General features: G+C 48.5%; 1 protein-coding gene across 4 annotated transcripts in view; it reads left to right on the top strand.

Moving 5' to 3' along the window:
- Positions 1-12,438, top strand: part of NAP1L4 (nucleosome assembly protein 1 like 4) — a 58,144-nt gene that overhangs the window by 16,891 nt on the left and 28,815 nt on the right. For all 4 annotated transcript variants that reach the window (XM_027532612.1, XM_027532614.1, XM_027532611.1 and 1 more), the window contains exons 2-6: positions 2,206-2,236; positions 2,405-2,463; positions 4,026-4,125; positions 10,912-11,053; positions 11,564-11,650. In XM_027532612.1, coding sequence (XP_027388413.1) covers positions 2,206-2,236; positions 2,405-2,463; positions 4,026-4,125; positions 10,912-11,053; positions 11,564-11,650 — 419 coding nt within the window. The remainder of the gene's footprint in view (positions 1-2,205; positions 2,237-2,404; positions 2,464-4,025; positions 4,126-10,911; positions 11,054-11,563; positions 11,651-12,438) is intronic.

Genomic DNA, 12,438 nt, shown 5'->3' with positions numbered 1-12,438 from the left:
GTAAAACAACTCACGCAGATGGTTACTATGGTGCCTGGCCAGGGTGGGCAGTTTCGATCAGTATGCGTCCCCTAACACTTCTAGATTGACAGAAACACACCGTGCTAGCCGTGTGGCCTCGGGTCAGGCACCTCAGCTTCCCCTCCCTCAGCGTCGTCCTCTGTGCCCCGGGGTGCGCCTCCTTGCTCGAGTCCGTGTGGGGAGGCGCCTTACGCACGTCCCTCGCCAGCACGGAAGGGGTTGGCATCGGGTGTGGCCTGATAGGGTGGTGAAAGTGGGCCGTGGCTGTTAAGCCGGCAGTGAGGCTGCTGCAGCAGGGAGCAGGTGCTGCGTGCCGTCTGCACAGAAGGGGTTGGGGCATGTGTGTGTTAGGCGGTGCAGGGTTTACTTACGTAGCCAAGTGATCGCTGGTTTCAGTGATTAACCAACTTGGCAGTAGGTGTCAGAATCCTTTCCTAGTCTTTGGCCCAGGAATCCTGCAGTCACAATCTCCTGTTGCTGTGAAGACTAACCTGGGATGGGGGAAGCCCTGTAAACTGAGATGTCTTCATGTAGACACTACCAGAGGTACATCCTGGGGGAAAAGGCTTTGGTATTTAACAGCTGGTAAAAGCTAAGTATGTTAGCTTTTAACATGTCATCAGATGTCGTTTTGAAGGCCTGCCTGTCTCGTGTTTTGCGTTTATAGTATGTGAAACGGCAGAATATAAGCCTGGGAGTAGCCCGGGTGCAGCTGTATGCATGCGGCCGACTGCAGGGGAGCTGAGCTGGGAAGCACGGGGATTCGAGTTTCTGTGTGGGGTGACTGTGGACTCAGTAGGAGGTGATGGGGACCCTTGGAGAGTGTTTTTCCATTGCTGGTTTTCATTTGCTTAAATCGTTTAGCTTTTGAAAAAGATAATGTAACATTTATGTACTATGTTCAATTCTTAAAATAGTTGGTAGTAGTTCAGTTGCTCAGTTGTGTCTGACTCTTGCAACCCCGTGGACCCGCCAGGCTCATCTGTCCCTAGGAGTTTCCAGGCAAGAATACTGGAGTGGGTTGCCATTTCTTTTTCCAGGTGATATACCGACCCAGGGATCGAACCCAGGTCTCCGGCATTGCAGGCGGATTCTTTACCGGCTGAGCCGCCACTAGTTAGCATGTTTTATTTTGAAACAAGATGCAGTTAAAGCAGTTGTAGTTCATAAATTCCAGTTGGAGCTATTTTTCCTAACTAGGAAGGGTTATTGTTCTCTTTGACCCCAGGGCACTGATTAAAGGGTTTCTGCTTTGTTCAGATGCCCAGGAAGGAGACATCCACCAGCTATCAGCCCGAAAATGCCCCTCGGAGCCCCGGGATGGGGGGTTGTTGCTAAACGTAGGACTAAGAAGGTTGATCACCAAGCCCGACTCTTTTTACCTGTGCATTTGGATAGGGTTACTGTCAGGGTCTCTGAGGAGTAAAGGTCTTAGAACCCGCCTTTTATGGGTAGACAGTCCCCTGATGTGGAGCTGGTCTTGTCTTTATGTCTCTTGTGAGAGTGGGATCATCCTGAGTGTGTTACATGGTGCTTTCACACAAGCACTGCATCTTCAGTGTACAACTCGTAGATTCAGTCCCAGACGGTTTCAGTTTTGTGACAGAGGAAGTTCCTCAGCCTTTTTATGCCCATAGCGGTAGTACCTATTTTACAGAGTGGTTCTGAGTATTAAAAGACCATCCAAAATAGATGTGCCTTGCCAGGAAAAAAAAAAAGGACCATACGTAATAAAATTTTAAACTCATCACGTAAGTTGCAGTTTAAAAACAATATGAACACCAGTAAATGCTTTGAATTACTCTGAAATAATTGGCCTACCATAAATAAGTGTTCCTGTTTCTAAAACTTGGTATAAACACAAGTTAAAATTGATTAATTGTCATTATTCTGAAATCTGGTCGTTTTAGTGCGAACAAGAGAAATGTTTTATGAGCGAAATGTGCTTGCACTGAAACGCATATAGTTTGTATAATTTGCTGAGTTTCGACAAGTGTATGTATCCAGGTAACCAGTACCCCATTCAAGGTCTGGAACGTTCCCAGCGCCCCAGAGCATTCCCTCCCTGGGAGGTCCTCACCCTCATCTCAGAAAGTCAGTGTTAGAAGAACGGGTTTGAAATGCTTTTGTTTGTGAATGTTTGTAGTAATGTTGTAGTAATGTTCATTCTTTTTTAATTTGTAGGAGATAAAGACATTCAGATGGCAGATAACAGGTAAGGCAGAGCGGTCTCTGCTTGCTGGAGTGTACATTTTAGTTGGTGCGCTGGGGCCAGGTGTCATCAGGTGCTGCAGCTGACGGCTCTCGTTAGATAAGAAAAATGGCCCGTGTTGTCTGTCTTGAAACTTTGTGGAGACTAATACTTTTAAATATACGATTTTAGTTTTTCAGATGGTGTTCCTTCAGATTCCTTGGAAGCTGCTAAAAATGCAAGTAATACAGGTTAGTGCTGCGTGTGGGAGGGTGAGCCTCTGGTGAACTTGTATGCAGAGTGGGGGCTCCTACTCTTGAACCTTTTAGTAAAATAGAACAAGGAATTCAAGTTCTGGGTTATTGTACTTCAGAGGCTTTAGCGGAGTTAGAATGATTAAAATGAAGGCCAGCGCTTCATTCAGACCCGGCAGAAGTCAGGTGACCAGCAGGCACCTCAGGCTGACGGGGGAAGTCTGCGTCTGCCAGTCTCTCCACTGACAGGGACCTTGTAGTCACCAGGCTGTCAGACACCTCGTTCTGTGGGCCTCTTGCCTACCCTGAGACGCTCGCATGGGGATTCGGACAGCACTGATGGTCCTAGCTGGATCGGGGATGACCTTGGTGGGCAGCAGAGGGTGTTCTCCTGCTTCTGTCAATCTGACTGACAGATAAAATCCGTAAAGAAGCACTTCCCGTTGTCCCTTTCTAACATTATGTAGACTCATGGGTTTGCTTTTTGTTCTGTGTTCTATTATTTGCCATCGTTATTCTTTTTGGGGTGCAGGTTGTCCCATGTGGCCTGTGGAGGCCCCTTAGAGCTGGCCTCCGTGCCCCTTTGCTTCGTCTCCATCCGTTTTGGGTCCTCTCTGCCGTTGTGGCACAGGGGATGTTCCACTGTCTGTTGAGCTTTCCTTGCCCCAGACCTGAAGTCCACATTTATGCCAGGAGCCCTGTGTCTTTTAGTGGGGACAGAGATTTAGAAACCAGAACATATGTGCTGTCGGTTTATAGGCCTTTCGGCGGCTGGAGCCAGAGCTGTGCGTCTGTGTGTTCAGTATTTACGTGCTGTGCGTGTGTACAGTTCTACAGACACACAGTCACATCTGTGTCATATACGTGCACAGTGCTTCATGTTAGCCACTGTCCTTGTAGTTAAATGTTAAAAGAGAGTGCCTGCTGTCGTATTCAGCTTGCTCTCGTCACCGTCTTACAGAAGGGTGGGCAGTGCTCTGGGTCTGTGCTTCCTCTCGAGTCAGGTGAGGACGCAGACTCTGGGTTTCTGTAATGTCGCTGAGGGCTGGTCGGTTCAGGGCAGAGCGTGTGTCATGAGCCAGGGCTGTGCCGGTTCTCAGGAGGGCTGATGGCCCTCAGGGTGCTCTGTTCACTGGGGGTCAGCACAGCGTGTGTGTGACTGGTGACCATGTTCTCGCTGGGAGGTGGGGGCTTCCATCGCTCAGGCGAGGGCAGGACCCTCGAGCGCCCTGTGTACGTTCGTAACCGCCCACTTGGTGACTGACGTAGGTTATGCCTTTAAAACCCTTTAAAAATAAGTGTTTTGACACTTTTCACTTTGTCACAGCTCTGTGTGCCGTAGTATTTTGTTGTTTAGTTGCTCGGTTGTGACCCCATGGACTGTAACCTGCCAGGCTCTTCTGTCCATGGGATTTCCCAGGCAAGAATACTGGAGTGGGTAGCCATTTCCTTCTCCAAAAAATAATTATTTTTGAAAAAAATGTTTTTTACTATTGACTGTTGTGTGGTGGGTGTATGTTATGTTTTTTTGGCTTTGTCTTTTTTTTAACTCTTAACAGAAAAGCTCACAGATCAGGTAATGCAGAATCCTCAAGTTTTGGCAGCTTTGCAGGAACGACTTGACAACGTCTCCCACACTCCTTCAAGCTACATCGAGACGTAAGTATGCCCTGAACGAGACTTGATGCAACTTTAAGAAACAAAGAAAGAAAACTCTTTGGGTTCTTAAGATTAACAATAAGTATGCTTTCATTCAGTAGACCTTGCCTGCTGTGAGAGCAGGCCCTGGGGCTCCAGAGACGAGCGTGGGTTAAAGCCTGGCAGAGGACGCAGGCCTGTGGTGAAGGTGGTATGGCGGGTCGGGCTCCCTGGGCCGTCCTGGAGCCTTGAGAGGACTTCACCTGTGCAGGAAGGGCCGGAGGGGGGCCCAGGGAGCCCGTGCTGCCTGCTCGGCCCCGCCAGCCTGTGGCGCCAGGCCTGCTCACTTGGGCAAGCCCTGTCCCGGGCGTGTGAGGACGCCCGTGCTTGGGGCCTTTGGACGGCCTTTGCAGGGCAGGGCTGGGCCTCAGTGTGTCCACCGTCTCCACGGGCGCCCCCGCACAGAACGGGGTGATGTCACAGGCAGGGCACGCTGGGGGTCTGCTCTGCCCAGAGAGAGGGTGTTCCGGGAGATGAGCTCGAGGGAGGGGTTCTGTGAGGGGCTGCAGACTGGATCGGTGTGTGTGGTGGTAGGCGGTGACCTGGGGTGAGCCGGGGAAACGAGCGAGAACGTTGGTTTCTCCTTTCCTGCTGCAGACCCTGGGTGCGTGGGGGCGCTGGCTGAGAGGAGACGGAACGGCAGGCGGTCCGTGGGGTGGAACTAGCCCCGTGTTGCGTGCTGCGTGTGAGGTGCCTGTCGTGGGGACAAGGCTGCGCGGGTGATGCCACTGTTTGGAGGCCAGCTGGGAACCGTGTCGAGTCCAGTTGGCTTGAGCCCCGTGTTGTTCTGATTTGAAGAGTACGAAGTTAACCTCTAAGTTGCGTAATTAGTGTGGAAGAGAAGTGCAGGTGTTGATGTGTTCAGTGCCATAAATTCCTGCCCTGCCTTCTCCGGGCATCTTGCTCAGTTTCTGTGGTTGGGAGCCTGGGGTGCACCACCTCTGTCCACACTGCACTTGCCTGGTTGTCCCAAGATGGGGCCTCTGTGATCGAGGCTGTCCCAGGACACTAGGCCGTCCATATCTGCAGATTCAGCCAACGGAGGATCAAACATTGGGGGACAGAATTTTTCCAGGAAGTTGCAGAAAGGAGAACTATTTACATAGCATTCACGTTGTATTTACAGTATATGGAAGGACATGCTGAGGTTATATGTGTGCACACGCTGCCCTCTTACACATAAGGGACTTGAGTGGGTTTTGACGGCCATGGTCCCGGCCCCCTGGACGGCCGCACCTTCTGAGCAGTGCCGTGTTGAGAGCTGCGGGCGCTGTGTCCTCCTAGCCTGATGCCTGCCCACCCCCCCCCCCCCCCCCCCGGAGGAGGACTCCAGGCGGGACCCAGGCCCGAAGCAGGGGCTGTGTGCATCTTTGAAGGCCCAGGAGTCTGCTGTTTTTTCCAGGTTGTGACTCAGGGCTTTGGGTTAAATACATGATTTTGATGGATTTACAGTGTTTTTCTCCCCCTCTTATGATTTATAACAGTAAGGCACCCAAATGAAGCTACTTCTTAGAAGGTAAAGAGTGCCGAAGGGCTGAGGCGCCCGTCGCGCTCTGGCTCAGCACGACGCCTGTTGTCTCTGGTTTCTCCTTTGCTGTGCTGGTAGGAGCACTGATTCTTTGGGAACACGTTGTACACCGGCCCTGTTTTCATCCTGTTCATCTTGTCCCTGTTCCCAGTCTTTAACTTTGACATCAGCGGTCATCCAGTCCATAAATATTTGGTTGTTTTCTTAGACTAAATTCTGAGGAGAAGTTGAGACAAAGGATATTTTCAAGGTTCTCATTTGTCCTTAAGAAAAATGGGTCAGTAAGAGGGCCTCTGCCCTCAGCTTCATCAAACCTGGGAATTTTTTTTTTTAATTGCCAATTTGATAAAAGATAGCAGTTTTGTTTTGTTTTACTTTCCATTTTATTGTTAGTTTATCTTCTGCCGTGTGCAGGCTTCCTCGAGTTGCGGGCAGCGGGGCTTCTCCTGCTCAGGAGCAGGTTCGGTAGTTGTGGCACACGGACTAGGCTGCCAGTGGCATGTGCGATCTTCCCAGACCGGGGATCGAACCTGTGTCCCCAGTATTGGAAGGTAGGGTCTTACCCACTGAACCATCAGGGAAGTCCAAGACAGCAATTCTTTTAAATTTAAATTCTTTTGGATATTTTGTGATTTGGGCCTTTCTGCCGTGTTTGATTATTTGTGTTAGGTTGGCAAAAGAAATTTCGACTTCTTCCTGTAAGATGGTTCTGGAAGTGATGGTGGTTGTCCAGTCGCTCAGCTGTGTCTGACTCTTCAGCCCCATGGACTGCAGCACTCCAGGTTTCTATGACCTTTACCATCTCCCGGGGCTTGCTCAAACTCACGTCTATCAAGTCGGTGACGCCATCCAGCCGTCTCATCCTCTGTCCGCCCTCTTCTCTTCCTGCCTTCAGTCTTTTCCAGCATCAAAGTCTTCTCTAGTGAGTTGGTTCTTACATCAGGTTGGCTAAGTATTGGAGTTTCAGCTTCAGCATCAGTCCTTTCAATGAATATTCAGGGTTGATTTCCTTTAGGATTGACTAGTTTGATCTCCTTGCAGTCCAAGGGACTCTCAAGAGTCTTCTCCAACACCACAGTTCAAAAGCATCAATTCTTTGGTGCTCAGCCTTCTTTATGGTCCAGCTCTCACATCCGTACATGACTGCTGGAAAAACCATAGCTTTGACTAGATGGACCTTTGTGAGCAAAGTAATGTCTCCGTTTTTTAATACTTGTCATAGGTTTCCTTCCAAAGAGCAAGCGTCTTTTAATTTCATGGCTACATCACTGTCCACAATGATTTTGGAGCCCAAGAAAAAAAAGCCTGTGACTGTTTCCGTTGTTTCCCCATCTGTTTGCTATGAAGTGATGGGACCAGTTGCCATGATCTTAGTTTTTGAACATTGAGTTTTAAGGCAGCTTTTTCACTTTTCTCTTTCACCTTCATCAAGAGGCTCTTTAGTTCCTCTTCGATTTCTGCCACAAGGGTGGTGTCATCTGCATATCTGAGGTTATTGATATTTCTCCCGGCAATCTTGATTCCAGCTTGAGATTCATCCAGCCCGGAATTTCGCATGATGTACTCTGCATATAAGTTAAATAAGCAGGGTGACAATATATGGCCTTGACGTACCCCTTTCCCAATTTGGAACCAGTCCGTTGTTCTTTGTCTGGTTCTAACTGTTGCTTTTTGATCTGCATACAGATATCTCAGGAGGCAGGTCAGGCGGACTGGTATTACCATCTCTTCAACAATTTTCCAGTTTGTTGTGATCCACACAGTCAAAGGCTTGGGCGTAGTCAATAAAGTAGAACTCTCTTGGTTTTTCACGGATCTAGCAGATGTTGGTAGTTTGATCTCTGCTTCTTCTGCCTTTTCTAAATCCAGCTTGAACATCTGGAAGTTCTTGGTTCATGTACTGTTGAAGCCTGGCTTGGAGAATTTTGAGCATTACTTTGCTAGCATGTGAGATGAGTGCATTTGTGTGGTAGTTTGAACGTTGTTTGTCAGAGACAAAAAAGGATTTGTGCAATATATGGAGAGGGTGCTGTGACTGATCAAAGTATCAAAAGTGGTTTCATGCTGAGGTTTCTTGCTGGATGACGCTCCAAGGTCGGGTAGACTAGTTGAAATTGATGGTGATCAAATTGAGACGTTAACTGACGGCAGTCAGCGTTACCGTCTGCAGGAGGCAGCCTGTATCCAAGTGTCCACCTCAGGCACTGACAATCATTCGCACAAGTTGGTTACGTTAATCACTTTGATATTTAGGCTCCACGTAAGTTAAGTGAAAAAAACCTCGACATGTGATTCTCTCCTTAAATTAAATGGGCTTCCCTTGTAGCTCAGTCAATAAAGAATCTGCCTGTAGTACAGGAGACCTGGGTTTGATCCCTAGATTGGGAAGATCTCCTGGAGAAGGAAATGGCAACCCACTTCAGTATCCTTGCCTGGAAAATCTCATGGACAGAGGAGCCTGGTGGTCTGCAATCCATGGGGTTGCAAAGAGTTGGGCACGACTGAGCAACTAACACTTCCTCACCTTACTCTACCTAAATGTGATGAGAACGTTTTGTTTTTAAAATAAATTGTGACGGGAGATGGAAAGTAGATAGTGTACAAGAATGTGGAATGGAAGAGATCATAGGGCACGTGAAATGACCCCTCAGCAGCCGCACCACAGACCAGCCTTCACCCAGCGGAGGTGACACAGTGTGTATGGAGGATTGGAGAGGCGTCCTGCGTCACGAGCGCCTTCCGGAAGACCGAGCAGTTAATCCCAACAAGTACTGCGCCCACTTGGTGCTGCTGTTAAGTCACTTCAGTCGTGTCCGACCCCAAAGACTGCAGCCCACCAGGCTCCCCCACCCCTGGAACTCTCCAGGCAGGAACACTGGAGTGGGTTGCCATTGCCTTCTCCCAGTTAGACCAGCTGAAAGCAGCATTCGACTGACAGCGTCCGGGGTTAGTCACCAGCGAGCACGTGCTCCTTCGTCAGGATAGTGTAAGACCGTGTGTTTCTTTGACGACCAGGCAAAGGCTCAGCTAGGAAGTTCTGGTTCATCCGCCATATTCACCAGACCTTGCACCTTCCAATTTCCACTTATTTTGGTCTTTACGAAATTGTTTTAATGGAAAAAAATTTCACTTCCCTGGAAGACTGTAAAAGGCACTTGGAACAGTTCTTTTGGCTCAAAAAGATAAAAAGCAGCTTTTCTGGTGGCACAGTCATAAAGAATCTGCTTGCCAAAGCAGGAGATACAGGTTTGATCCCTGATCCGGGAAGATCCCACACGCCTCGGAGCAGCTAAGCCCACATGACCCAGCTCTCAAGCCTGTGCTCCAGAGCCCAGTAGCCTTGACTCCTGAGTCCTGATGCTGCAACTGCTGAAGCCTGCGCTCAGCAATAGAAGCCCCTGACCTGAGGGGCCAACTAGAGAGCAGCGCCTGCTCGCCAGCCAGAGAAGATTCAGTGCAGCAACAGAGAGGCAGCAGAGCCAGTGAATAAATAAATGGAGTTATGAGGTTGCCTGAAAAATGGCAGAAGGTAGCAGAAAAAAACACTGAATATGTTGTTCAATGAAATTTTTGATGAAAATGAAAAATGGCTTTTATATTTACTTAAAAAGCAACAGTTAGAACTGAACATGAAACAACAAACTGGTTCCAAATAGGGAAAGGAGTACATCAAGGCTGTATATTGTCACCCTGCTTATTTAATTTATATGCAGAGTACATCATGAGAAACGCTGGGCTGGAAGAAGCACAAGCTGGAATCAAGATCGCCGGGAGAAATATCAATAACCTTAGATATGCAGATAACACCACCCTTATGGCACAAAGTGAAGAGGAACTAAGAAGCCTCTTGATGAAAGTGAAAGAGGAGAGTGAAAAAGTTGGCTTAAAACTCAACATTTAGAAAACGAAGATCATGGCATCTGGTCCCATCACTTCATGGGAAATAACATGGGGAAACAGTGGAAACAGTGTCAGAGTTTATTTTTTGGGTCTCCAAAATCACTGCAGATAGTGACTGCAGCCATGAAATTAAAAGACGCTTTGCTTCTTGGAAGGAAAGTTATGACCAACCTAGATAGCATATTGAAAAGCCGAGACATTACTTTGCCAACAAAGGTCCGTCTATTTGAGGCTATGGTTTTTCCTGTGGTCATGTATGGATGTGAGAGTTGGACTGTGAAGAAAGCTGAGCGCTGAAGAATTGATGCTTCTGAACTGTGGTGTTGGAGAAGACTCTTGAGAGCCCCTTGGACTGCAAGGAGATCCCACCAGTCCATTCTGAAGATCAGTCCTGGGTGTTCTTTGGAAGGAATAATGCTGAAGCTGAAACTCCAGTACTTTGGCCACCTCATGCGAAGATTTGACTCATTGGAAAAGACTCTGATGCTGGGAGGGATTGGGGGCAGGAGGAGAAGGGGACGACAGAGGATGAGATGGCTGGATGGCATCACTGACTCGATGGACGTGAGTCTGAGTGAACTCCGGGAGTTGGTGATGGACAGGGAAGCCTGGTGTGCTGCGATTCATGGGGTCGCAAAGAGTCGGACACGACTGAGCGACTGAACTGAACTGAAAAAGCAATGGAACTTTTTGGTCAGTCCAGTATTTTTTGTGAATTATCTTTTCAGCTTCCTCTTCCCCTACCACCCTGCTCTTGGTGGGGGTGGGTGTTTGTTCTTTTTTTTTTTTTATGTTATACATCATTTTATTGCACATTTCTCATTTTATGTGATAATATTTGCTGTTTATATTTATTTTAGACTATGGAAATGATGTAAGACAAAAAACAAATTTGAGTGATTTTCTTATTCAAGTTCAAGATGGATAGTTAACAGGGGAGACAACTCATAACATCAACATCACCTCTGGCCCAGGAACTGCTAATGAATGTACAGTGCAGTGGTGGTTCAAGAAGTTTTGCAAAGCAGACGAGAGCCTTTAGATGAGGAGAGTAGTGGCCGGTCATCAGTAGCTGACAACGACCAACTGAGAGCAGTCATCGAGGCTGATCCTCTTACAACTGCGTGAGAAGTTGCCGAAGAGCTCAACGCCAACCGTTCTAGTCGTTTGACATTTGAAGCAAACTTGTTTGTTCTTAATGATTTTTAGAAGCTCTGTTTCATGGTGGGGATGTTAATTCTATGTTAATATTGTAGTAAAAAAAAAAAAAAAAATAAGTACTTACTTCGCATTCATCTGGATTCTTTTCCCCTCTCTAGTTTACCTAAAGCAGTAAAAAGAAGAATCAATGCATTGAAGCAGCTCCAGGTGAAATGTGCGCATATAGAAGCCAAGTTCTATGAAGAAGTTCATGACCTGGAGAGGAAGTACGCAGCCTTATACCAGCCTCTCTTCGACAAGGTCAGGTGCTGTTAGTGAGTTTCAGATCTTTCTCCTGGAAAGACATCCAGAAATACCCGGGGATCACTGAATGTCTGACTTTAAGCCTCAAAACTTAGCATCTTAAAACAAGCTATGCTATGCTATGCTATGCTAAGTCACTTCAGTCGTGTCCGACTCTGTGTGACCCCATAGACGGCAGCCCATCAGGCTGCCCCATCCCTGGGATTCTCCAGGCAAGAACACTGGAGTGGGTTGCCATTTCCTTCTCCAGTGCATGAAAGTGAAAAGTGAAAGTGAAGTCGCTCAGTCGTGTCTTGACTCTTAGCGACCCCATGGACTGCAGCCCACCAGGCTCCTCCGTCCATGGGATTTTCCAGGCAAGAGTACTGGAGTGGGGTGCCATTGCCTTCTCCAAAACAAGCTATAAAGGCATCCAGTTTTCAGTCTTTTCATTCACATTATTTACAGGTTCATTGTCTTGACTCTCGAGTTTCTGAATAACTGTAAGATCTTATTTTTTACTCTTAGAGAAGGGAATTCATCACTGGTGACGTTGAGCCCACAGACGCAGAGTCTGAGTGGCACAGTGAGACTGAAGAGGAGGACAAGTTGGCCGTAAGTTTCTTCTTCGTGGGCGCCACTGGCGTTCTGTTTCAGTGCTGCTGCAAACAAGACGGCCTTGGGTGGTGGTCTAGTGGTTAGGGCCTGGTGCTTTCTCCGCCACGGCCCGGTTCTAGTCCTGGTCTGGGGAACTGAGGTCCCAAGCTGTGCAGTGCAGTGGGGGATGGGTGAAAAAAGAAATAAAATGGTTTTACTCTACGCAGAGGAGCGCTCCTAACAGCAGGCGTGGCTTCACCCTTAGGTTGAGTGTTTAGGTGTCTTCAGGACGGTGAAACAGGGTGGCTTGCAAGTCTGGCGTCTGACTGGCCCTGGCAGTCACCAGACACTGTCCCCCTTCTCGGCCGTCGGGCACCCACGTGTAGTGCAGACCGTTGGGGAGGTGAAGGAGGCAGAGACCCACGAGGGCAGAGAACAGCGCGCCTGGTGGGGCAGGCCCTGGAGGCAGGGCTGCGGTGGGCAGAGCACACAGGAGCTCAGTGCTGGCGGAGTGGCCCTGGTGCCTCTCACCGCTGGACGCTGGAAGGTGCTCCTCGGGCCACGTGCTCTGACCCCCCTGCTGGCAGCCTTCTCCTGGGGCTGGTGACGGGCGCCAGTCCAGTGCTGTGGGAGCCCCAGCACGATCCGGTGAGCTCTGTTGCCCGATAGCACATTTGGAAGTCGTCTTTCTACCCCATAGTGTAAACGTTCAGAGAGGTTTTTTATGTTATTTTTGGTCGCTGTGTGTCTTTTTGATCATTTACAAACATGTCAAGTCTGATGTAGCTGAAGCTGTGCCTGTGGAT

The sequence above is a fragment of the Bos indicus x Bos taurus genome, chromosome 29, assembly GCF_003369695.1.
Source record: "Bos indicus x Bos taurus breed Angus x Brahman F1 hybrid chromosome 29, Bos_hybrid_MaternalHap_v2.0, whole genome shotgun sequence".
Taxonomy (NCBI): domain Eukaryota; kingdom Metazoa; phylum Chordata; class Mammalia; order Artiodactyla; family Bovidae; genus Bos; species Bos indicus x Bos taurus.
Note: the sequence above shows the minus strand (reverse complement) of the source record. Positions and strands in the feature narration are given on the sequence as shown.